Raw genomic sequence first — 23,843 nt, forward strand, 5'->3', positions numbered from 1 at the left:
AATTTCAAAGCTGCCTTGGCGACACAACGCTGTAATAGCAGCTGCTCGTGGTCCAAATATCTTAAGTCTTCCTGTAGGGCAGGCCTGAGACAGACCAAGGGGCAGTGGGAGTGCTGGCTGTCTGGTCTTTCGTGGCGTGTCCTTTACCCACAGGGCTGAGCCCAGGGCCGCTGCGGTGACTACGTCTTGCTAGCTCAAAGGAACCAAAGGGTGAGCCTGCTTCCCAAGCCGAGGTCTGCATCTCTGAGTGGCAAGCAGTATGCAGGTAGCTACTGGGCTGGAGGAAATAAATCTCTGTGACCCGTATCCTGAGCTGTAAATAATCTTTCCTGTGAATAATCCTTTAAAACGTAACCTGCTTTCACAGAAGCACTACTTAAGTCATGCTGTGCCTCTGTGATTAGTCCTGGGCTCCTGGGTCACCGCAGATTCAGACCTGAGTCTGCATACACATCTCAATTCCAGGAGTGAGCAGAAAAGAAATACTGTCGGTCTCAGCAGAGCCAGAGATCAGTAATTTCTATCAATCAACCAAATCCTGGTTTTACATAAATTTCAGGACTTTATTCGGATTCTGACACACATGAGATATTTAGATGGGAAACTGGGACAAGTTATATGCCTAATACTAGCTGGGTGTCTAACACCTTTGTCAGTTTGGCCCATAGGCCCTACTGTTTGCTGACTAAAGGCTTGTGCTGTAGGTCCTTACCGCACTGTCCATGTAGGCTTCAGTCCAAATAATATCATGATCGTGGTTGATGACCATGGGACGGCTGAGCACATGCAGGTACTCCATCACGTTCTCCTGGACATCCGCCAGCGTGGAGATCTGGGTGTAGTAGCCTTCGTGGAGAGACAGAGGTGTGAGTCACTCTGCTAACACATCTTCTGTATTTTTAAATGAGTGTCCGTGCAAAGCTAGAAAACTAGATGTCAAAGACTGTATCTACCCAGATGGTTTTTCTGCTCTTTACAAAAAGTACCTTGACATACCTTGTACCCACAAACTTCTGTGGACACAGGTTTCTGTGGAAATCTAGAGTTTCTAAACACTGGCTCTGTTCTTCTCAAAATACTGGACCAATGCTCAAGAGTAGAGCCTTGATATAACCAGAATCATGCCAAGCAGATGTAAAATGTTGCTTTCAGTCTTAGGCAAAACCACCTGCTAATCAGGCTGCCTTTGGTCCTGAAGGCCAAATATATGCAAACAAAGTATTCCACCAGGCTACCCACTTACTCTGCCCAATTTTATATTAAGCCCAAACTCCCAACTTCTCTTCCACATTTTTTCCAGCGCTCTACTCTTCAGTCTCCCTAGCTTTACATCCAAGGATGGTGACTACTTCCATCTACCCATTGTAAGCAGAACATAAAAGTGCAAGTTACCTATTTCCAGAGCCTTGTCCCTGCAGAGAGACCCATAACAGTCTAACACTACAACAAGGAGTACAGGGGAAGAATGTTTTCAAGTTATCAAAAGATCCTCAAAACTAGCTGCTTAACTGGTTATAAATGCTAACACAGTGTAATGTCACGAGGACACTTGTCCTGCTTCTCACCACATGGAACTGAGTGGTTGTATTTGGTATAGGACAGAATATGTCAGACAGATGGAAAACTTTTGTTATCACTAGGAAAAGACTGCCATGTGAAAGGGCTCATGATCTGATAAGCTTTGTGATGTGGAAACAGATTTAATGTTCTTAAAAACAAGGACTACCAGAGCTATACAATGTGTTGAAACAGAAGAACCAAAATCAGTGAGCCTTCTGCAGAGCTCAAGTCTGGTAAGTGAGAATTCAAGTGCAAAGAGCATATTTTTGTTCTCTCTTTGGTTTATTCAGGAGAATCCATTCTCACATTTTACGGGGAACCAACAGCACCGTGAATTCCCTGTCACTAATCTTATGGCTGAATATGCAACCTGAAATCCAGGTTTTTGTTTCATCTAACAAAAGCTAAAAATGTTATGTGTGATTCACAGTGCTAAGAGACTAACATTTGAGCCTTGAACGTTGCCAGCTCAGAGACATTCTGCAGGTGAGCAGCTCTCATCTGTCAATTATTTTCAGTAGCAAATGCACCCATGCATTTCAGAGTCTGCTGGAGCCACTGCTCAGACAGGAAAAGAGCTGATACACCTAGCTAGTCAGCCCTGAGCTTCAGTCTTCCTTTCCTTTCCCTGTTTAAGCAGGATACTGATGTAGCAAGCATTGCTGACTCTCTCCAGCCACACTGATGCCAAGTCATGCCCAAACGGAAGACTTCCCCGCACCCCCCCCACCTTCCTTTACCCTTGCAGACTCTCATAGAGCTCCCTGGACTTTTTAACTGGCCCCAAATGCATAGACTCCCCTACTCTGGGTGGATTTTCCCATTCACGCCATTTCATGCCAGCTAGAGACAATATTGGTTTTGGGATGGAATTAACAAGCTATTCTGGCACCTCAGTGAAACCACTGGCACACAAAGAATTTGGCCAGGATATAGGAGTTAACCTGCAGACCTTGTGAAAAATGCTGTAAAATCTTTAAAGAAGAGATGTTAGTTTTACCTGTCGGACAAAAGATGTCAGGCTTTCTGACAGAGCTTTAAACAGATTGTCAAAAGCCAGCAACTGGGACACAATAAGCACAGGGACTTAGGTGGACTACAGCCAGCATGATCTCGGTCATAGTGTCCCTTGGCACCACGACAGGAAAATGTGGTGGCTCAGCATAGAGGAGGTCTGCTTTTTCCTTAAGTTATCTTCCAACCAAGGACTCATGGGCCCCAGCTGTTGTGGGTAAGCCTTAGAGGGGTCCAGGGCCCCAAGGCTGCAGTCCACGTGTGATATGCGTGACGGGGCTTGGGGAACCATTCCCATACAGCACCTTTGTTGTTGCAGGCAATCCATTTCACTTTGGGGGCAAAAGTGACCTCCCGTCCAATGAGGTAAGTGAAAACCCGGACCTGGGAACAAGAACACAAAGATAGAAGAACTGGGCTATAATATGCTACCAAATCCAAACGGCCGAGGTTTGGCATCCCGTTATACGCCGGCACGAATGCCCATTTGCGGCGCGTAGCAATAGCTCTGCCTTCACACAGAGACAGGAGCCTCTTGCTCACATCTTGTTTCGCATTTTGTGGGCTGGAAATTCATTTCCAATTACAATAAGCCCAGAAAGCCAAGTAGCACCCGGGATCATCTGAATAACAAGGCAGAAGTGCAAATGCTGTTTTATTTTATGATAGTAGCTCTGCTAGGCACTCAGCAACCACATGCTGAGAGGTTTATAGCTCACAGGAATCCTTTACCCAGGGGAACAGTTGGCCCCATGAATCATTTAGAGAAAGCTTCACCATTTCTCTTGTGTTTGACCAACAACAAAAGAGCCAACCCTGAAATAAACTGCTTTAACAGCCCCACGCTCTGGTCTCTCAGTAGGCTGCTTCTCTCCCTTTGTGCATTGTTGCTAGCTGGGATGAGGTAAACAAATAAATCAGGAAGGTTTAGGATGAGCCATGGTCTATTCCATTTCTACAGTCTGCTTTGCTTGTAGAAGCCTGCAATGACAGACCTCAAGGTAAACAGGGATGGCAGGCACCTACAGAGGTTGTCTGGGCCATTCTCCTGCCTACCATAAGAACCGGTAGTAGCCAAACCTTTCCCAAACATGGCCAACTATAAACAGTTCTGGATGGGATTAAAATTCTTTGCAAAAGTTTTGGGTTTTTTTAAATTTTAAAATACTCTGCTCAGTCTTTATCATCTTATCAGGATGATAAGATGATATCAATCATCTTATCAGGAAGATATGTATCATTTTGTCAGGATGATATCAATCTTCATTGACCTACAGATATCCATTTGTGATCCTGCCACCTCTAAAATCACTGCAGCAGGCTCCTGCCTGGCTGCTTTTTTTTGTGTTTACAGCAGGATACACACAGGTATTGGAGGATGGTGAATGCCCAGCTCTGCCTGACATCCTGGCTCACGCTCTTCTATTCCCACCGTAGCAGGATAGCGCCTTTCCTCGCCCTTTCTATTTATCACTTCCCGGACAAACCTTCCGATCTGGCCAGTTGTATTTTTCAAACACAGCTTCATAATCCTCCACTGCTCCATCTGTGATCAGCATGATAGCTTGGTTACACAAGCCTCCTTGACCGGCGTTTCTGAACTACAAGCAGAGAGCAAGAGCATTAGTTACTGCAGCACAGGCCGTTTCTGTGTAATTGCAGAGTATTTGTTTACAATGGGCCCAATCCCGATGTCCTCTTGCAGACTTCACACTGTGCTCAGAAAGACTTCCGCTTAAATAAGGACTGTGTTTGTATGCAGCATATTATTTTTTTATTTATACAGCTCTTCCTAGCACATGTGGACCCAGGAGGCTTTATAGAAGTCAGATAGTAAGGAGAAAGTAAGTGCTGTGGAGGAAGGGTGCAATTCCCAGCCGCCTCACATCTCGCACAGTTGCGTTCTTTTATGGAAACTACAGACCGACCGTAAACACTGCAATTCTGGTTTGACAGCAATAACCGTCACTTTTTTTGGCAGAAAATGTGTGAGGAGGGGGAGAATCAGACTCATTATTTCAGGGTAAATCCATCAATCTGCCAAAAGAAGAAATCTGCAGAGAAAGGCAGGAGCACATGAAAAAAGAAGGCTACTGCCGTCAGAGCTGAAATAGGTTATGAACGTGCCAGATAGAAAGGCCATAAACTGTAATGACAGAGGACCTGTTATCTGTGCATAAGTGATATTTCAGGTAGAGTGGAAGTATGCTGGGACTGCGGTACAAAGGTTGATGTGCTCCCAAGGACACATGGAGAGGTGTTGCACTTACGGGCAAGCCAGACCCTTTCCTTGTTCATCTGGGAAGACCAGCCTTCGCACGCTGCTTCTCTCGTGCTCCTGCATGCAGAGCCACTTGCCTCTCATGCCCTCAGGTACACCGGCTCTAGAGAACCAAGTGCCTTATGCAGCACCAACACAGGTGTTGAATGAGCAGTCACCACAGGAGGTAGCAGTGGACATTAAGGCACAAAAATGAGCAGCTACTTTGCTGTGGCTTCTAGCTTGGTGTCGGTATGTACTTCTCCTTGCACAGCATCTCACTGCTTCTACACTCTGAGCAAGAAGTCTAACAGCAAAGGAGGACACAGAAACTGATGCAGAATTAAAAGATACGGAAAGAGGAGGATATGACAACTCTGCACAAGAGATTAATGAGAGGCAATGGCATGAGATGGAGGGCACACAGGAGACTAACTGAAGGGTGACTAAGGTTATATCAAATGCAGAAGCAATTTTAAACTGGAGAGGGTAGTTGTATCTACTAAATGAGGAAAATGGTATCCAAGTGGCAAGACTAATTGCATAAAATGAAAGCAAGTAATAGATGGGAGAACGAGAGCACAGGGTATGTATGAACTGGGACTTTTTAGATGTTTTAGGGTTCAATCAACAAGTCCCTTCTGGTTTGGTAATGCTATGTCAGGATAGAAGGCAAACGTCTTTACCAACACGGATAGTACTGTGGTTCCACTGTAGATTAACATCGCGACCACCGATACCTGGAAGTGAACTCCAAGTCCAGATTTCCCCAGTCATTTCACCACTGTGCATTGCCTCTGTGATCATCCCTTATTATGAAATTACCAGGCTCAGTGCTAATAGCACCATAACGTCTCCTTCTACCACCATTTATGTTATCAGTCCTACCTCCTTCAACATTACTGTTAATATCACCGAAGTACCTGTTACTCTACTACAGTAATCACAGATTCAACGCCTTCTGAATGACCACATGTATGAACCCATCTCTCCCTCTTTCATGATAATCCCATTACTTGTATCACTGACCAGAGTCAGTACAGATGATCATGAGAGAGAAGGATGATGTAACAGGGCCATTTCTAACTAGCTGTTCTCAGGCAAAACATCCATGTGAATGACTGAATCAGGTGAGGTGGTTAGGTGTGCTCCTCCGCTTTCATATCACCAGAGCAGCACATTCAGACGGGAGACAACCTGTATCTCTGCTGCTGTGGTCATGCTGACCCAGCAGCGGGAATCTCCCATGTCTTTCTCTATGGAGTCCCCAAGATCTGACATTTCCAGTGGTCCAGAGAGCTTCTACACCTTGTGCTATGGAAAAAACCCACCCGTGCCAGATACAGGGTAATTGGAGCTCCAGGAGGGGTGAGAGCACGTGTGCCCCCTGCTCAGCAAGGAGACCCGGGGCAAAGGCTGAGAGTGCACAACAGGAACAAGCACAGGATGCTCTTAGGTGCAAACAAAAGGGGAAGAGCAGTTGACAGCTCTATGGGATTCTGCTGCAGACCATCAGGTAGGAAAAAGACAAGGAGTCTCAGGTGAGCTATTCCTAGGACAGGGATCAGCTGCGTGCAGATTAGCAGAGAGGAAGGCTAGCGCGAGCGTCCATTAGGGAGGCGTGGGCTTGCGATGGTGCAGGACATGCTGTCAGAACGAGGTTCAGATCACAGATATGCAAACCTTGTGGCTAGGAAAGCAGCTTATTCCAGACTGTTGCAATCTACAACATGTTTTCTTTACATGATTATTAAATTAACACTTAATTAAGGTCACCCACCATTTCATCAAGCTACTTAAGACATCTTTTCATGTAGTTTGCTTCAGACCTCAGAATACTGAGACAGTGAGAAATTAGATGCTGTATCAGAACCAGCAATCTCCTAATTACAGGAGTAGATGATATTTTCAACAGGGAAAATGAGATCATCAGTGTCATAGAAATAGAGATTAAAAAAACAGATTTAGAAAAAAAATGAACAAGAGGTAATCCCTGATTTTTAGGTCCTTTTGTGGCTGGCTGCAGCTGTAGCAAATGCTCTGACAGCATTCATATCGAGCTCTAAGCATAATTCCCAGCTCTGTCTGAAGTCTCAGGAGCGTGAAAGAAGGGGAGATGAAGAACAAGATGTCCACATAACAGATGTCTGAAGAGATGTGGGCTAAAGCTGCAGCTGGAGCCACATATTCTCCTGTATAACTTTGGTCACATTGCCAGGAGTAACAGGCATGATTTAATTAATTCAGGGTCATAGTCTCTTGTACTCTCTTGTTTACTCATTGCCATTTCCTTTGCAGTTATAGCCTGGCACAGAGTTACTAGCAAAGCAATGGGAACATCAGCATAGCTCAGTGATGTGCAGGCACACATGCTGATGTACACATCTGGCCAGATGACTAAGCAGCCCCTCTCCGTCTCCTCCTGCCCTGTTCTTATGCAGACCTGCCTCCAGAATTACTGAAAATTCAAGCTTAGTGGAAAGTGTCTCATGGGTAGAAAATTAGCAGTAGAGAAAGAAATAGAAAGACGGTGAAGAAACAAGAGATGGCATTAAGCAAAATGGTGTAAACAGGAAATTCTGAGCTTTGCATATCCTGAAAAATACGCTGCAGAATCCAGGACCATAAAAATCAAGAAAAGATTTATAAATGCTCAGAGAAGAAACAAGAAAGGGAGCAAAAAAAGAATATGTTGCCAGATGATAAAAACCAGAGGGAAATGGTCAGACAGAAATGCTTTATAGCCTCCATACTTCATCACCAAAAGGACAATATTGTAATGGCTGGGTACACACTGAAATGATAAGAAACAAAGAAAAGAATGAATGAATTATAGTCAGGGTCACAAAGTGGTAAGGTTAAAGAAAAAGTTAATTGAAAGCATTTGAATAATCTGTGCTCAGCAGGAAGAGAAAGAATTGCAGAAGCTGTTGCTGGACTACTTGCCTCATGGGCTGAGATCTGACTGGGACTGTGTGAGATCCCAAAGGATGAAGAGGGAATCAGCAGAAAATGTGTGTTACAAGAAGGGAAGAAACTAGATGGGCAATTATCCTTAAACATCTAGCATGTTGCTAGAAAAATCAGTAATACAGTCCTATGGTGAGTGCGCAGATGCTAATGCTTCCCCACACAGCTGGGGCATTAGAGGCCAAAAACTCCTTTGATTACTCACATCAGCAGACAGGTTCATTCTTCTTATGACACCAGTTTGCTCAAGTTACGCAGAATTTTATGTCTCACTGAAATCTAGGTTGCAGCTACCAATACCAATTTCACCGTTTTTTCACCTATAGCCATTTTAGAATGACCTACTCATAATAAGCTTCAAAATTTATGTCACTTCTGAGTCCAGCAGCGAGTCAAGGTATTATTAAAACAGCTTGGTGTTAAGAGAAGACATCATTCCAAGGTGGCCTCAGATAGCAGAACCTGGGGTTTCTTTTCCTCCACAGGGTCAGAAAAATATCAGCTTTCAAAATACCCTGAGTGGCTCCTGAGAAAGGAGTCACAGATTTTGTACTCTCTAATCCTAAAAGATTCATACATAATATATGAATATATATACAGTTTTCTTAGGATTAGGGGCGTGTGTTTGCATATGTATATATGTACACACGTGTATTTGGCATATCTATAAAAGTATAGAAATATCTTTTACAGTTGATGTACATTGGAAAGGATAGTCAGAGGCTAAAACACGCAACAACACACAAATACCCGCGTGCTGACTGGCGAGGAATACCTCAGAGGCGGATCAGCTGGATAGGAGTGAACGACGTGACAGCGTCTGAAGAAACGTAGCTGTTGTCTTAGGCTGCGACAAGAGGACTATGGCGTGTAAAACAAGGAAAGTGATTATTCTGCTCTGCTTAGCACTTGATAGCTCTCAGCTGCAGCAGTTACGTACTGTTGGGAGGATGGCGTGTCAGGGAAGGCAGGCAGCCTGGCAGCAGCCGTGAGCAGAGCAGCAGCCAGAACAAAGGGGTATAAATCCTACAGGAAAAGGGTGAGAGGACAAGACGTGCCAAGCTTGTTGAAACAAAGAGGAGATGATAGCAGCGAGATAGACGAAAACCTGATAAACAAGAAAGGAGCTCAAAAGATAGCACTTGACGCCTGAGAGTTTTGAAGCACTTTATAAATGTGTGCTTAAGACCGTGGTTTCCCTGGGACACATATTTTATTGAAACCACTTGCTGTGGCTAAATTGAAATACAGAGTTTAAGTGGTTTATTGCGCATGCCAGAGAGGGGCAGGGGAGGCTCTGGCTAACTATTTTCCTGAAGCAATTCTGTAAATTGCATCATGGATTAAAATATGCCCTGTCTACCCCAGAACGTAATGGAGGAAAAACAAAGACAGCAAGAGTTTGTGCTCTTCTTCAGCCCCTCTCTGCTGCTCATACCTCATTGAGTAGGTCTCTGCTGGGCTATTAATTCTACAAGCAATTGGGCTGAGGAAAATTACCAGGGAAGTTTTGCAGTCACTTTCATTACAGATATTATTACTGGTTGTCTGTTGTAATCAGCAAAGCCTGTTTCATCAGTGTGATGTAGCAATTTTCATTTTCATTCTCTTGTGTATGCTACTGCGAACAATAACAGGACAGTCTGTGAGGAATGGCTACGATTACAAGCTGAGAATGTGAATTTTGTCTGATGGGAAGGGGGTGGCCAGTTCCACCAAAGTTCCCCCTTCTCCTGCCCGCACGACTGCAGCAGCACAGATTTGTTTCAGCGCACACTGACGAAAACGCTTTTCCTCTCCTGTCACTGATACAGCTCTAAGATGCTCCAAGAGAAGATTTCAGAGAGTTCTTACAACATACAAGCACTTGGCAGGTATGTTTTGCCTTAAGCTGTGGCACTTGCAGAGCCTGGGGTCCTCCGGCTGGTGTTATCAAGGCACTCTCTAGATGAGCCTTTACCAGGGAAGCTACATTTTGGGGAAGGCTGCTGCAGGACAACGGGTGTGTTTCTACATGCCTATGTATGTGCAGTCTCTGGCACTGCTGCGTGTGCACCGGGACACAATCTCTGTCTCTTCTGAATGTCACCAGGCAGACAGAAACCCTGGGATGAAGCTGCAAAATTACTTGCAGGAGGTCCTGCAGCCCTCCTGCTGCACATGCAGCCATCCCACAGCTGGCTGCGAAGAAGGCTCCCAGCTGATGGCTTCAGTGACCTTGGACTGAGGTCCCATTTTGCTAAAGAGGAGGCGATCATGGTCCATGCTACAGTGAATGACACGCTACAAGAAAGCTGCGACTGGTGTTACTGGGAAAGGAAAGCTGGCTGGAAGGGATATATAGCCCTGTTTCACACCTTTATTTGACAACAGTTACTGTTTATGAGCTCCTGTTTCATGGGCAGCAGTTCCCAAGGTGCAGGGAAGCATGACAGCAGCAGTCACTGAGACAACAGCCACCTTTCCTCATCTGCAGATGCTCAAAGGAAAGATGCTCCAGTGCCCGAGTCAGTTGCCCTCTCCCCAGATCTGAGGTGATAACAAAAGGCATGAGGGAAGCAGCACCTCACCTTGCGAGTGAGTAACATCAGAAGGTTTTATCACCACTGGGTGCTGTACTAAGAGAACTCTCAGAGCTGTTTCTTCTCTATTACTGCAGTGGAGTTACATTAGTCCACTGGGCTGCATGGACATCACTTTCTGGAGGTGTTTTTGGTCCAGCTATGTCAGTGAAGAACAGTTTTCTTCTGTCTTGGCTGTTCTACCAGGTACCTTCTATTTCCCATGGGCATGCCTAGCTCCAGATTTGCAGGGTTTTATAAAGGTCCTGCCTCCTGGAGGCTTGAGGATTGCTCAGTCTAGTGGGCAAGCCATGTCTACCAGCGAAGAGGTGTGAGGTATCCTCATTAGTAGACCCAGACCAGTTTTGCTGTCTGTGCCTGGCATGACCAGCTGCTATTTCAGCTGGGGCAAGCAGGCTTTCTTATTCTCCACCGAGACCTTCAAACTTGTGTTGGTTGAGAGTGTCTGCAGTTGTACTGCATTGGGCTTCTCTAATCTGTTGCCACTGCACATAACCAGTGCTACATTAGGTATTAAGAAATGGTTTTTCTTCTGGTGGAAAATGGTTTAAATATTCAGATTTATACAACACAGGCCTATATAGGCTCTAGATCTTTGGTTTTAAAGATAAAGTTGACTTTGTCATAAAGTGAAAGGATACATGTAGATAAATCTAGCAGGAATCTAGTCCATGTAATTGTTCTAGGTTTATATTATTACTGCTTCCCTGATCATCTCAGTAACTATCTTCCCTCTAAAGATGTGGAACCATTACTACTTAGGAGTGCTTAGCCTGTTATGGCGATGCCACCATGCTCTTCTCAGATTGCCATTAAAACCATTATGCTTCTATTACCACTGACAAGTCAGCTCAGCTACCACCACCCCTGGGTTCAATTCTGATCATGGTTACACTGGCATAAATGAGGAACAGCATTACCATAGCCAACAAACTTAAACTTTCAGTCTGTAAAATAACTAAGAGTGGAGAATCCTTCCCAGGGTGTCAATACCTCTACCTTTAATGTCAACACCATCGTTACGGCCACTAGCATGATACCGTGTACATATTTTTGTCAGCACCAAAGGCATTGGCATCTTTAGGCCAACCCCACTACAGACAGTGCCATGAAGAGGTAGGGGTGCTCAGCTGGTTCTTGGTCCTTTTTTGTTAACATTCCTTAAGAAAGAGAGTTAAGTCATATGTTCACCTCCGGGCTACTGAAGTCCCAATTGTTCACATAAGGCAATGAATCATTTACGATTCTTATCACAGGACATGATCAGATTGACTGATTAATTCTCCTGTACCTGTGATTTTTTTCCCCAAGCACTGATACCCAGCAAAGTGACATTGAAATAAGCCTGAAGCCTGAGAATAATCTTTCCCGCCTTCATCATCATCTACTTACTAAGGCTCACTAATAACATTACTTATGACCAGAATTGTTGCCCTCAGCTGATCGGTTATATTTTATTGCCACCATCTATAACCAAGGCGCCTGGACGATGGTTGGTTGTGGTGCTCGTTAAAGAGCTGACCCCTCCTGGGCAGGGACCAGCAGTCCTGGCGCATCACACGCAAACTGACACCTCCCCAAAGCCAGGTCACCCCTGCACACTGCTTGTCACAAATTTGAGGCCCATAAGATCAGCTCATACCGCTTCCCCCCTGCAGCACCGTGATGGATGTGCTAAGTCATTAGATGTAAAGGGGAAAGTAGAGGTGGGCAGGGACACGTGTGCCCAACGCAAGCATCGGCACCCACTCTCTTACCTCCCTCAGGATTTTGAAGGACTCTGTCAAAGCCTTGTTCACAGTCCCCACTCCTTTCGCCTGCAGTTCATCCACCAGCTGCTTGAAGTGCTGGCAAGAAGAGAGGGGGAAAAAGGCAGCAGTGAGTTGCAGGCAGGGTGCTCCCTTGGACCAGGGGAGGAAAGGGTAACCTGGGAAAGTCTGTGCCATTGGGATCCTGATCCTTTGCCACTGCTGGCAGGGCAGCGCAGCACCGTGATGGACGGAGGTGGGAAAGTCAAGTGGCTGCTCTGCTGGCAATGCCATCATGTTGCACCTTTGCCCACGCAGCCACGGCAGGACTGCATTTCTCAGCCTGTGGGCTGTGAACCATTGGCAGGCCATGAAACATCATGCAAGGGACAAAACTATTAGAAATGGGACTTTCCCTTATCCGCTCCCTTCAGGAAAAAACCCACAACATTCCTGTGCATGCAAGAGCAACAGGATTGGGAAAAAGAAAAATTTTGAATACTTGTCTACTACTGAAGAGGCATTGATCTGGTGGTAAATGAAACCCCCAGAGTGCTCTCCATAAGACAGTGTCCAAAAGGCTTGGGGATCCTTTGGGAAATGCTGCAGGAGACATCACGCTCTGTAGTCATATTCTGTGACCCAGGGCTAAGCTGGGACAGAAATTAGGAGAGAAATATGGTTGTTGAAGACATGAAGGGATATGCTACCTCTGTGGTATTAATAGAGAGAAAAAGGAAGGAAAAAGAGTAAGAGCGGCTAAAAATACAAGTCAGCCCAGAGGATAGTGGAGCAGCTGGTCACAGGCTGACCACCTCAGGGCTACTGAGCCCTCCTGGATAGAGGAGCAAAAACCTTCATCAAAGAAAGCCTGCTGGCAGTCCACCCTGGCAGAGGATCAGGCCAGGCTAAGAACTCAGTCACCAGGAAAGGGCTGATTTTTCTCCTGTCTGAGAATGTGGGGTTTCAAAGATGGAGAACCTTTGCCCTCTGCACGCTGTTTTTCCACAGCGGTCTGAGCTGGGTCCGCTCGTGCTCCGGCAGCGGTGGTGCCGAGTCCGTTGTGACAGAAGGAAGCTGGTTGCTGCTGTTCAGCCAGCTGACCCCGTATTACAGCCACTTCGTGTAAGCAAAGGTGAACCATGGGGCCAGCAGACACCACTGAACTGGTACTTGTTTCTGAAATGCAAACCCACGTGCTTCTGGGAGATGGTTGTTTCTTGTCCCCGGAGTTTCACGTCACAGCATCTTAACCCCATGTCCTTATTACATTAAGAGAACTACCTGAATAACATCGATAGAGCTCGGTACTCACCTCTCTGTTATCTCTATCTGCTTGGACCAGGATACCCTTAAAGCAGGGTTCAATAAAATGAACATAATCATTGTACTGCAAAGAGAAAACAAAAAGAAAGGGGTTGTAATGGGAGAAAATTCACAAAATAGGTTCACTTCCTAGGTGGATGTTCAGAAAACAGTATGGAGCATTATGCCATTTTGTACATATTTCTCTTAAGAACGGTTTGCAGTGATCATGGCAAATTACAATTTTTATAAAATCTTATATTTGTTTAAATAATGCATTAATTATGATGTTTTGCTGAGTTCTATCTGGGCATATCTACACATACAAAGTTACTTTTTTTTCCACTCACACTGCAGAGAGTTTCTCCACAACCTATTAAGCTTATGCCCCTGGCCTTGCTTCTAGAACTATTTGCACTTATTTTTGACTTCTGGAGATTTTGTGAGTCCCCAGTCTCTAGCCGAATGTTGCAAGTGGTTTTGTAGCCTAATGGCTGATGCCTCTGGCACATGGCTGAACGATAACATATCAAGTTACCACACATCCACCAACTGTGATAATTAGTGGGGTGTATGCTCGGAGCCTGATACTTACGCGAGGTAAAACATGCCAGCGTAAACCTTTTCCTGCAAGGTTCAGAAAAGCATAATTCATAGGAGCATGGCTAAGAGATGACTGATGCTCAGCTGATCAATAGGAGCTTAGGTCAGGCTATAATGTGTCTGAGACAGTAGGCTCTTGGTGTGAGTACAGTAAAGCAATATATATTATATGCTCTTTCTGGGGTTGTTTTTGAAGAACAGATGGTATTTCCAACTCCTTAATGACGTCCCTCTATTTTTCTGCCAACACTGTTCACTCTTCCACCTATTCAGCCATATAAAGACAGAGCTGTCATCACTGGACTTTCTAACTATCTTACACAATAAGAAGCTATCAACAAAAACCAGACTTTATATTTCAGTGACCGTGCCCTGGCAAACTCTTATAGAAAGGAGCCTGGCAAAAGAGATGGTGCTTGAATTAGCTTTGAAAATTTGGAGGTGAGCAGCCATTTGCCTTTAACCTGGCACCAAACCCCCCGGTCTTGTCATGGATCATGGAAAAGTTTTGATTTCTGGAGTCAGTGGTGCTGGTTCTCTGTGGGTAACCAGCCCATCCTGGCCAGGGCTTAAAAAGGGAGAGAGTAATGCTGAGGCAACATGACCAAACTCCACGCAGGACTTTGCAGATTGCCTCTGAACTGGATTGCAGCTTTGCAGGATGCTGGTGCAGAAAAAGGCATATGGTGGCAATTTTCTAGCCTGGAAACATTATCCTGAGGATCATACTGCTACCGGACCCAAACACAGTATTATGCTAGGCTATGCTGGCTGAATTTATTAGCTCAGGTCCCTGTTAGCTGAGGTGTCTCTCTACAGCACTTTACCTGTTGCAGTCACATCTCTAAGTAAGCAAAGAGATAGAGCTAACATCCTCCATAAAGGGGTGTGAGATGACTTAGCCAACCTGCTGACCACACAAAGCTGACTTTCCAGGGGTAGTTGGTTTTAATCCCCCATCCAACACAGGTACTAAGTATTGCAGTTACGCCACCATAACGCCCATAGAGTCATAGAATAGTTTGGGTTGGAAGGGACCTTTAAAGGTCATCTAGTCCAACCCCCTGCAATGAGCAGGGACATCTTCCACTAGACCAGGTTGCTCAGAGCCCCATCCAGCCTGACCTGGAATGTTTCCAGGGATGGGGCATCTACCACCTCTCTGGGCAACCTGCGCCAGTGTTTCACCACCCTCATTTTAAAAGATTTCTTCCTTATATCTAGTCTAAACTACCCTCTTTTAGTTTAAAACCATTACGCCTTGTCCTGTCGCAACAGGCCCTGCTAAAAAGTCTGTCCCCATCTTTCTTACAAGCCCCCTTTAAGTACTGAAAGGCTGCAATAAGGTCTCTCCAGAGCCTTCCCTTCTCCAGGCTGAACAACCCCAAATCTCTCAGCCTGTCCTTATGGGTAGAGGTGTTCCATCCTTCTGATCATTTTGGTGGCCCTCCTCTGGACCCTCTCCAAAAGGTCTGTGTCTTTCCTGTGCTGAGGGCTCCAGAGCTGGACGCAGGACTCCAGGTGGGGTCTCACTACAGCAGAGTAGAGGGGCAGAACCCCCTCCCTCGACCTGCTGGCCATGCTGCTTTTGATGTGGCCTGGGATACGGTTGGCCTTCTGGGCTGTGAGCGCACATTGCTGGCTCATGTCCAGCTTTTCATCCACCAGTACCCCCAAGTCCTTCTCAGCAGGGCTGCTCTTGGTCCCTTCATCCCCCAGCCTGTGCTGGTACCGGGGGTTGCTTCGACCCAGGCGCACGGCCCTGCAACTTGCCCTTGTTGAACCTCATAGTAATTTGCTATTATGCAGTTTGCTAAGGGGACTGAAGAGTCAGTATGAGGCACGAGTAAGATAACTCAGCACCGGAAATGGGCCATACTTACTGCAATGATGTTGACAAAGTCATTTTCCCCCAGAGTATCTAAAATGGTGATGATGGTGTGTTTGGCAATGGTCATTCGCAGGCCCTTCATGCTCCCACTGACATCCACAATGATGACAATGTCCTTTGGAGAGGTGGCTGCTTGGATGTACCTTTATAAAAAGGAGAACACAAGGAAGCAAGGTAAGCATACAGGGAGGAAGAACGCTTAGGCGCGATGCTGTAATGTGACGTTAGCCCCAGCGTAACATGCACCACAAGCACAGCTCCAGCAGGGTCAGGTTGGGCATCGGATGGGGCTCCTCCTACCAGCCTGCCACCCCCGCTGGCCCCAGCGTCTCTCCTCCCGCGTTGGCACGTGCTGGGCCGGCTGCAGATATGTGCCCAGATCCAGCTGAGACTGACAGTTGCTAAAGCCTCCGTCAGCCATGGGTTGAGTAAATGCCCTGCGTTTCTGGAGTCTGAACAGCCCCATCTCTTTGGTTGCAGAACTACAAGGAGGATGGGACAGAAGGATACACTGGTGGCAATTTCTATGTGGCACATGTGAGATGCCGTGTGGAAGGCTGGCGCTGGCAGGGCTTCCTAACCTGCTATTGCCTTTGTCTATGTACCCCCCGTCTCTCGCAGGAGCAGTAGCTGCTGATCAGCAGCTCCCCAAGGCGTCACTTTGGAAAAGAGGGAGAGAGGAAGACTGAAAGGTGCTTTGGCCAAGTCTCTCCAAAACTCTTACCAGCCACGATTCCTGCAGTCGAAGGAGATGACTCCGTTCTCATCTGGTAACCACTTTATTCCTGAAGGGTGCGGCAAAAGGAGCAATCAACACACACAAACAGGCAGGCATCCGCTCCCCAGGCACCCACACTTCTGCTGGTCACTGCTGAGACCCGGCTACCCCGCCGGGGCACGCAAGTCTGGCCAACAAGAGCAGTGGCCATTCTGCAGAAATACAAGCACAGCTGCATGGTCTTTGGCTGTTCCCAGTAAACTGTTTTTTAAATTTCCGTTAAAAATAGTACCTAGGCATAGCCTGTTTGAATTTGGGGAGCAATTGCACTTACTTTGAACTTTCTGCCACTTTGATGTAGTTCTCAACAACATCTTTTTCTCCCCAAGGATGGTTGAGGGCATAAAAAGGCAGCAGCAGGGACAGGGACATGTCCCACATTCCCTGCTAAAGGCTCCGTTCAGTCATCTCTGCTTTGCACAACACATGACAGGTCATAGAACAAGGGCATGCAGCCATCTGATGAAAGGGCCACCAGGCCAAGCTACAGCTGTGGAGGATCTTGTGGGTTACTCTGAGCACGAGGCCCCCCTCTTGCACCGTGACCTTACGTGCCGCTCGCAGCTGGTGAGTGGATAACAAGTCAGGCCGACCAGATGCATCTGCCATGTGTGGCCTCGGAGATGGGAGAGATGCCATGGCCACTGCTAAAAACCACAGGGGAAAGTGAGGCAGGGAGGCCTCCTGCAGCCTCTGCACACCACCTGCAATATTTGCAGGTCCTGCCACGGTGTTTTGTGAGCTTTTTGGAGGGCAGCCTGCCTGAGGCACACCCTTGCAAGCAGAATCCTCTGGGGTTGCAAGGCCAACGTGTCTGGGGGGCTGGTCCATGTGGGGAAAAGGAGTTTATGCCTGCCACGGATGCTATTCCTTCAGCCTAAATGGCAGTAGCCCATGCACTGGCTGTTTTGCTCACTGCACCCTGCCTTTCACGGGGCCATGCGGCTCCCAATCTTCCCAGATTGGGCTCTTCCATGGCACGGACACTGTCCTGCAAGACTCTTGCGTTGCGCTGGAAGAGCGAAGCCAATCTCCACTCTTATACCTGGGTAGAGCCTGAAGAACCCAGTGGAGCTGCCGAAGTACTGCCAGGTCAGCGTGGGATCCCTTTCAAAGTTGTCCACAAAAATAGGGTTCAAGGCTTCTGACATGTAAACGCCATTCAGGATGTCAGGGTCTGTGGGGGAAAGAATAGAAAATGGGGAAAAAGTGTGCACAAGAGGGGAGGACAGCTTTACCCCCGATGGAGGAGGGGGATGGGAACAAAGGCAGCCCCAGGAGGAATGCAGCCTTGTCCAAAGCTTTGGCATTGGGCAGGGAGTTGGATGCATCGTTCAAGTAAATCCTGGAGGGCAGGTCTCCACTGGCCACTTACAGGTGATCTCAGCTTGGTCATGTGCTATTATCCCCATTTCCCTTTCCAACCTTGTCTGCCCTTGGGCTTTACGTCCGGTTGGAAGAGGGCTCTGAGAGACCCAGGAAAACCAGCATGGTGCTGAGCACAACTGGCACGCCATGCAGCCAGGTCTCAGCTGCTACCTAAGAGGGGATGTGCGGCTGTTGTAAGTCAACTGCCTGATGCACCACTAAGTGGAACAGCCTTTCCACAAAGTGTGTTTAAAATTATGCTAGATGTAATTACCTAAGACAAAGGAGCTCTAGAATTTACATGCCGTTTCTCTCTCTCTCTCTTTCCCCCCAAAATTATTTCTTTTCTTCTTTGCCTGTCCTTTCTTTCATAAAGCCTGAGCTGTCCTCCTGTGCCCCTGATCTCATCAGAATCAATAGGAATTTTCAGATTTGCAAGAACTTATAAGAGGCAGTGTATATTTGGTGCCTGCGTTGACTCATTGCCTCAGGAGACCAAACAGAGCAGCAGCAATAGAAACAGGGAATTATAAGCAGCTGGTCCTTGTAGGATTAACTGTATTAATGTGGAAAGGGATGGGGCTTTGACCTACCGCTTCCTGTTTAGTCACTTTACTAAAGGCGGTTTTGGTCAAAATAGGGGAAAAATTGAACTGTGACTCCCCAGTGATGAGGCCAAAGTAACGCATGCAGGAAGGGAGCCAGAAGAGCTGTGGGGAGCCAGGCTTGCTGCCGCTTGCAAGAGGGGAGTGAGTACTGCCAGGCACTGCTCCTGGGAGGACCCCTGGGCATGGAAGCACCCTCCTCTTCCTCCATCTCTTGCTCATCCTCCAGCAGTAGCCAGAGGAGCTGGTTCGTGTTTAGCTGTACAGGCAAGAAATCAGCTAGCTGGGCAGTGCCTCTCTGCTGTCTCTGACAGCGGTCATTTGGCCACCTCTCTGTTTGCTGCTGTAGGCAGCAGCCTACTTCATGTAGCTCCGCTGTAGCTCCCCACAGCCAGCTCTGCTGGTGGCTCTATTGTGAGCCAGATTTTAGTGTCTGGGGCTGTCAGACCAGATGGAATTAATTTAAAATCATGGGAGAAATAGAACTCCCTCTATTGTGCCTCTAAATAACGCAGCAGTTGTCAGCACAGTCACCAGAGTCTGCCCCGTCTGGTCCTGAAGATTGTAAATGAGCTCCATCTATGCGAGAAGTAATAGCGCTTTTTTTTTTTCCTTGCCAAAACATATGCAAGTGGAAGAGCTGATGGGGAGGCAGGCAAGGAGCCAGCTCAGACAGCTTTGAATGTTGGCCAAAAAGAGCAGTAAACTTAGGACAATCGCAGTTGGTGTCTCAGCCTGCAGATTTGGCGGTGTGCTGACCAGCCTGGGGATGGACCGATTTCTGGAGTGTAGAGAGAGTGGTGTGAATGTGCAGGGGGAGAGGGGACAGACCGGGCACAAATGAGGCCGTGTGAGCCTCAGTTGCCTCCCTGGGTTCCTGCAGCTGCCAAAGTGCCAAAGGCTTGCTGAGAACACAAAATAGCCCAGAACAGTCATGTCCCAGTAGCATTTGTGAGTTACCCCCAGTCCCCTACAGATATGCTCACCAGAGTGTCCCCGTGAGGTGTTAGTGCCTTATAATACAAAGGTAATTGGGGTCTAATTTCTCAGCTGAAACCAATGAGATCCTTGACATCTAAAGACCTTCATAGATCTGACCTTTGTACAGAGTAACAATTGCTAATAAATTCACATTACAGATTATTTCTCAACTGCTTTGCTGGGGTAGATGCACCCTAAGAGCCTACATTGCCTGCCTAAGATGGAGGACTGTCCATCATTAGACGTCTTCCAAGAGCGGATTATACCTAAGCCCTGTCACAGTGACAAACTACAGCACAGACATGACCATGCCTTAGGACAGTACCTTTCCAGCCCTGTTTTCTTTTCTGTCAGTTTGTTTTTTTTTTTTCTATTCCTATGCTTTTTTTCAGTATTATTACTGGTAGTTTCCACAGCAACCTACTAGTAGTGAGAAAGTAGAGGCCAGTAGAGGCTGTTACCTTTGTTGTAGACATTGGTGGGGAGCTGGATATCACTGTATGTTGTGTTCACCAGCAGGTTATTGAAATGCTCATTTGGCTCCAAAACGAATTCATCTCCGAGCTCCACATAATTGTCATTTTCATCCTTGTCATTAATCAGGAAAGAGTTGTAGTAATCAAACTGTTGACAAAGACAATGGAGAAGAGAAAGGAAACAAGAGAGAATAAGACAATTACCAGTACTGCTTGGAAAAAAATGCTCTTTAAAACATAGAGAAGGGACATCTGGAGAATTTGGGCTTCAAACAGGATCAAGGTGAGAAGCAAACAAGAGCCATTACCAACTGAAAAGTGTCAAGCTGCCCAAATGATGGTTTCTGCCTGGTTTCTTATTGTCAGCTGCCCACATGACAGAAAGCATGGTCATAACCAACAGCAGAAGAGCCACCTGAGAGCAAAGGGACACACTGACAGATTCCTGTGGTCCCTCAGAGGTATTTAAGTGACTAGGTGGAGAGGTGGAGTGTCTCACTGCGTTTGGCTCCCAAGTTTGCTACAGGGCTTGCCAATGCTGACCTTACTTGCCCTGTCTCTACAGCTGTCATTTACTGGAGTTAACTCCTGATGTACATCGAGGCAGGATTATCCCCTCACTCTGCCACTCCAAGCAGAAGGTGCTTGTCAAGAGCAAAGGAGAGAGCAGAAGGTGTTCAAAGACACCACAGTTTTCCCCCTGTGAAGGCCACTGGGGATTTAGCATCTATGGTCACTTTAGTATCTTCAGGACACTCCTCAGCCTTAAATAACAGGTGTTTTTAATAGATTTTTGTTGACTTTATCTGAGGGCAGAGGTTATGCAAGGATTTATGTTCAAGCACTAACAGTACTCGGGAGTGTGGGCTGTGTGTGCAAATACAGGGTCATGTACCCCAACTCACCCATGACCCTTACTGTGAATGCAGCTGACCCAACTAGCATGACTGTAACATGATGCTTAAAGAGGTAGGAGAGGAAATTGGTAGATAGCGTGATTTCAAGAAGCATTTTCATTTCCACCCTTTCCCAGCATGGAGAAGTGTACTTGCAGGGGTAGTCTGTACTTCCGCTAAGCACTCTGTGCTATTACTGTGGACAGTGGACTTTTTTCATCAGAGTTTTCACTCCAGGCCCCTTCACCATCAATAATTGCATAGCTTGGCTACAGTTTTTAACAGTAAGCCAATTATCCAAATTGCTTGGACAGCAGCAAGGTTTCACCTAACAGGGAGTCCTGAGAAGTGGGTGTCTGCAGGGTAGAGAAAAGATGATGGGAGCCATTGAGACAGATGGTAAGAAACTCATCTTACTGGGATTAACGTTTTGCTGTGGGTGTTTGTAACAGCGTCCTCTTCACTGCTCATACACACTCAATTTTTAGCTCGTTCCAGTCAAGTAACCCACAAAGCACCAGCTAATTTGCACAAACTTGTCACATAATGACAACGTTGGTGTGCAGTACATGCAATGCCAATAACATCATGCAACGCAACGTCTTCCTAAATCATTCCAGTCCTGGAGCCAAAGGGACTGACCTCCTAGGTGTTACTGCATTTGGGATCTGTCAAGGGAGTCACTTGCTTACACTGGTTTCTAGACAAGCTGTGAGTCCTGAAGACAAGCAAACTCCTACCCTGTCTAGGAGCCTGAGGTGGCTGGGTGCTGCTAGGCCTGCCTTCTGGCTAGTCTCTGAGGATGCGTGTTGTATTTTGTCACTGACAGGGATAAACTTACCTCCAGTGAGGAGTTGTACTCATGGTTCAGATCTGCATCTTCTGCTGCCTCCACCAACCTCTAAAGCAAGCACACAGAAAGATGGGTGAGGGGGTGCTGTGGAAAGCCCTGCAGAAGCTGTTCCAGATGTATCAGCCATTCACACAGTTAGTGAAAAGACACATGACTGCCACCTTCACCACAACACAGAGTCATGGGGCTATAAACTTCCCTCTTTTTCTGCTGACCTGTCATTCTGTGCTGCAACTTTACAGCTTGGAAGGTATGTTTGCAGCTATTTATTGCTGAGTATATTCACACCTACTTACTCCAGAGTCCCTACTAAACCCCTGAGCGATCTTAGATATCACAGGACATATACAAACAGAAACATGTCCATTTAGAGAAACAACAGTCAGAGATTTAATTTCATTTTCCATGAACCCTTCCAAAAAACCATGGGAAAGGCATTTCAGACCCAGCCTGATGTCAGTATCTCATCAAAGGAAAAGGCCTTGTGGGAGTCTCAGTCTGGTATTGTTACCGAGACAAAGCCCATGACTTGATTTCGTAAAGGGCTCAGCAATGCTATGGCCATTTATAAGCTTTTACCATTTATGGAAGCAATATAATCAACTACTGTTCTCCAATATGATGCTTCGGGGCACTAATTCTCGATCGGTACAGACTGGGAAGGAATCCAGCTAAACGTGTACATGTTTTCAGAGTTGCACAATCAGCAACAGTCTCAGCAAAACTACTTTTTGCTCCTTCACAAAGGATAAGGCAATCCAAATACTGGAAAAGTCTGGCTATGAATTTAATGTTATGGGCCAAAGCCCTGGGTCTAAATATGCCCACATTTCACTTTGAGATTCAAATGATGTGTTTCTGGATGACTTTTCCACATTAGAGCCTTAAACAGACAAGGCTCTGTGACTACAGAAATATGCTTTTCATAGTGGGTAAATATAAGGGAATATAATAGACCCTTAGATGCAATAAGAGGGGCCATAATGATTACCTGCTCTGATCTCCAGCACAGCAACAGTTAAAGACCTCTTGCCACCTCCTCCACGCTTCCCCATGTACACAGCTGGAAATCCAAGCTCCTTCCTTGAACACAGCTCGTGTTCAGGAGCTGCAGGAATTTCCCTTGAGCCACACACACAGCTGAAACAAGCTACCAGTCTTCAATAGCCCAGAGGGCATTATGCAAGGTTATTTTCACTTGAGAGATTTTTTTTCTCTTTAAACAGCTCTAGAATCAAACCTCTTTTAGGAGAAAAGAGTGTTTATTCCTCATATTTATTCCTAGACTTTGTTTTTATCTTATTTCCTACTTCGGGCTGAAGGAGAAGCCAGCATTCCCTTGTCTGAACGCCCACATCCTCCTACCAGTGTCTACTTAAAGCTCAGCGTGAACCAGCTGCATCAGCAGGCATTTGGTTGGGCAAGGAAGTCCTCATGCAACCTCTGTGCCCACACACTCCTGGTACAGGCAGGAGGCCTGCGTCTACTGCTCTGGGGCTGACAGGAGAGGACTTCCTTCCCATAGCCCCCATGGTCATACCTCAACAGCTTCAACCTTCCTGTGGAGCATGCTTTCCATCTGCTCCGAGAATTTCTTCACCAGCTCCAAGCCATCCACTTCTTTGATCTTCAGAGTTGGCTCCACATCTTTGTATTTCTAGCCAAGGGAAAGCAGAAAATCCTGCTGAGCAAGAGGCTCATGAGGAGAGGGGTGAATCTGTTATTGTTAGCTGGGTATTGTCTTTGGTGAAGAAAGATGTGTTGAAAGAACTGGTCTGATTTACCACCTCCCATCTCTGCCTTTCTTCCCTTTTAACCCCATAATTGGGTGTGTGCAGATCACTGGCAATAACACGAAGCATTTTGTCTAAATAAAAGCAACTGATCCAATTGTGAGCTTGCGGCTGTTGGAAGCAGCAATGTACCTGAAGCTATTGGTGCCTGAAAATTAGG

The 23,843-nt window shown here is 46.4% G+C and overlaps 1 protein-coding gene across 1 annotated transcript in view; it reads right to left on the bottom strand.

The window, feature by feature from the left end:
- LOC104618422 (voltage-dependent calcium channel subunit alpha-2/delta-4-like) overlaps nucleotides 1-23,547 on the bottom strand; it is a gene marked incomplete at its 5' end in the record, with an annotated part of 45,660 nt that extends 22,113 nt beyond the window's left edge. The window contains 11 exons of the mRNA XM_010284005.1: nucleotides 713-846; nucleotides 2,880-2,958; nucleotides 4,062-4,175; nucleotides 12,144-12,233; nucleotides 13,450-13,524; nucleotides 15,926-16,076; nucleotides 16,658-16,718; nucleotides 17,757-17,888; nucleotides 20,127-20,289; nucleotides 21,879-21,938; nucleotides 23,431-23,547. Coding sequence (XP_010282307.1) covers nucleotides 713-846; nucleotides 2,880-2,958; nucleotides 4,062-4,175; nucleotides 12,144-12,233; nucleotides 13,450-13,524; nucleotides 15,926-16,076; nucleotides 16,658-16,718; nucleotides 17,757-17,888; nucleotides 20,127-20,289; nucleotides 21,879-21,938; nucleotides 23,431-23,547 — 1,176 coding nt within the window. The remainder of the gene's footprint in view (nucleotides 1-712; nucleotides 847-2,879; nucleotides 2,959-4,061; nucleotides 4,176-12,143; nucleotides 12,234-13,449; nucleotides 13,525-15,925; nucleotides 16,077-16,657; nucleotides 16,719-17,756; nucleotides 17,889-20,126; nucleotides 20,290-21,878; nucleotides 21,939-23,430) is intronic.
- Nucleotides 23,548-23,843: the final 296 nt, after the last annotated feature.

Source organism: Phaethon lepturus, unplaced genomic scaffold, assembly GCF_000687285.1.
Source record: "Phaethon lepturus isolate BGI_N335 unplaced genomic scaffold, ASM68728v1 scaffold7493, whole genome shotgun sequence".
NCBI lineage: Eukaryota > Metazoa > Chordata > Aves > Phaethontiformes > Phaethontidae > Phaethon > Phaethon lepturus.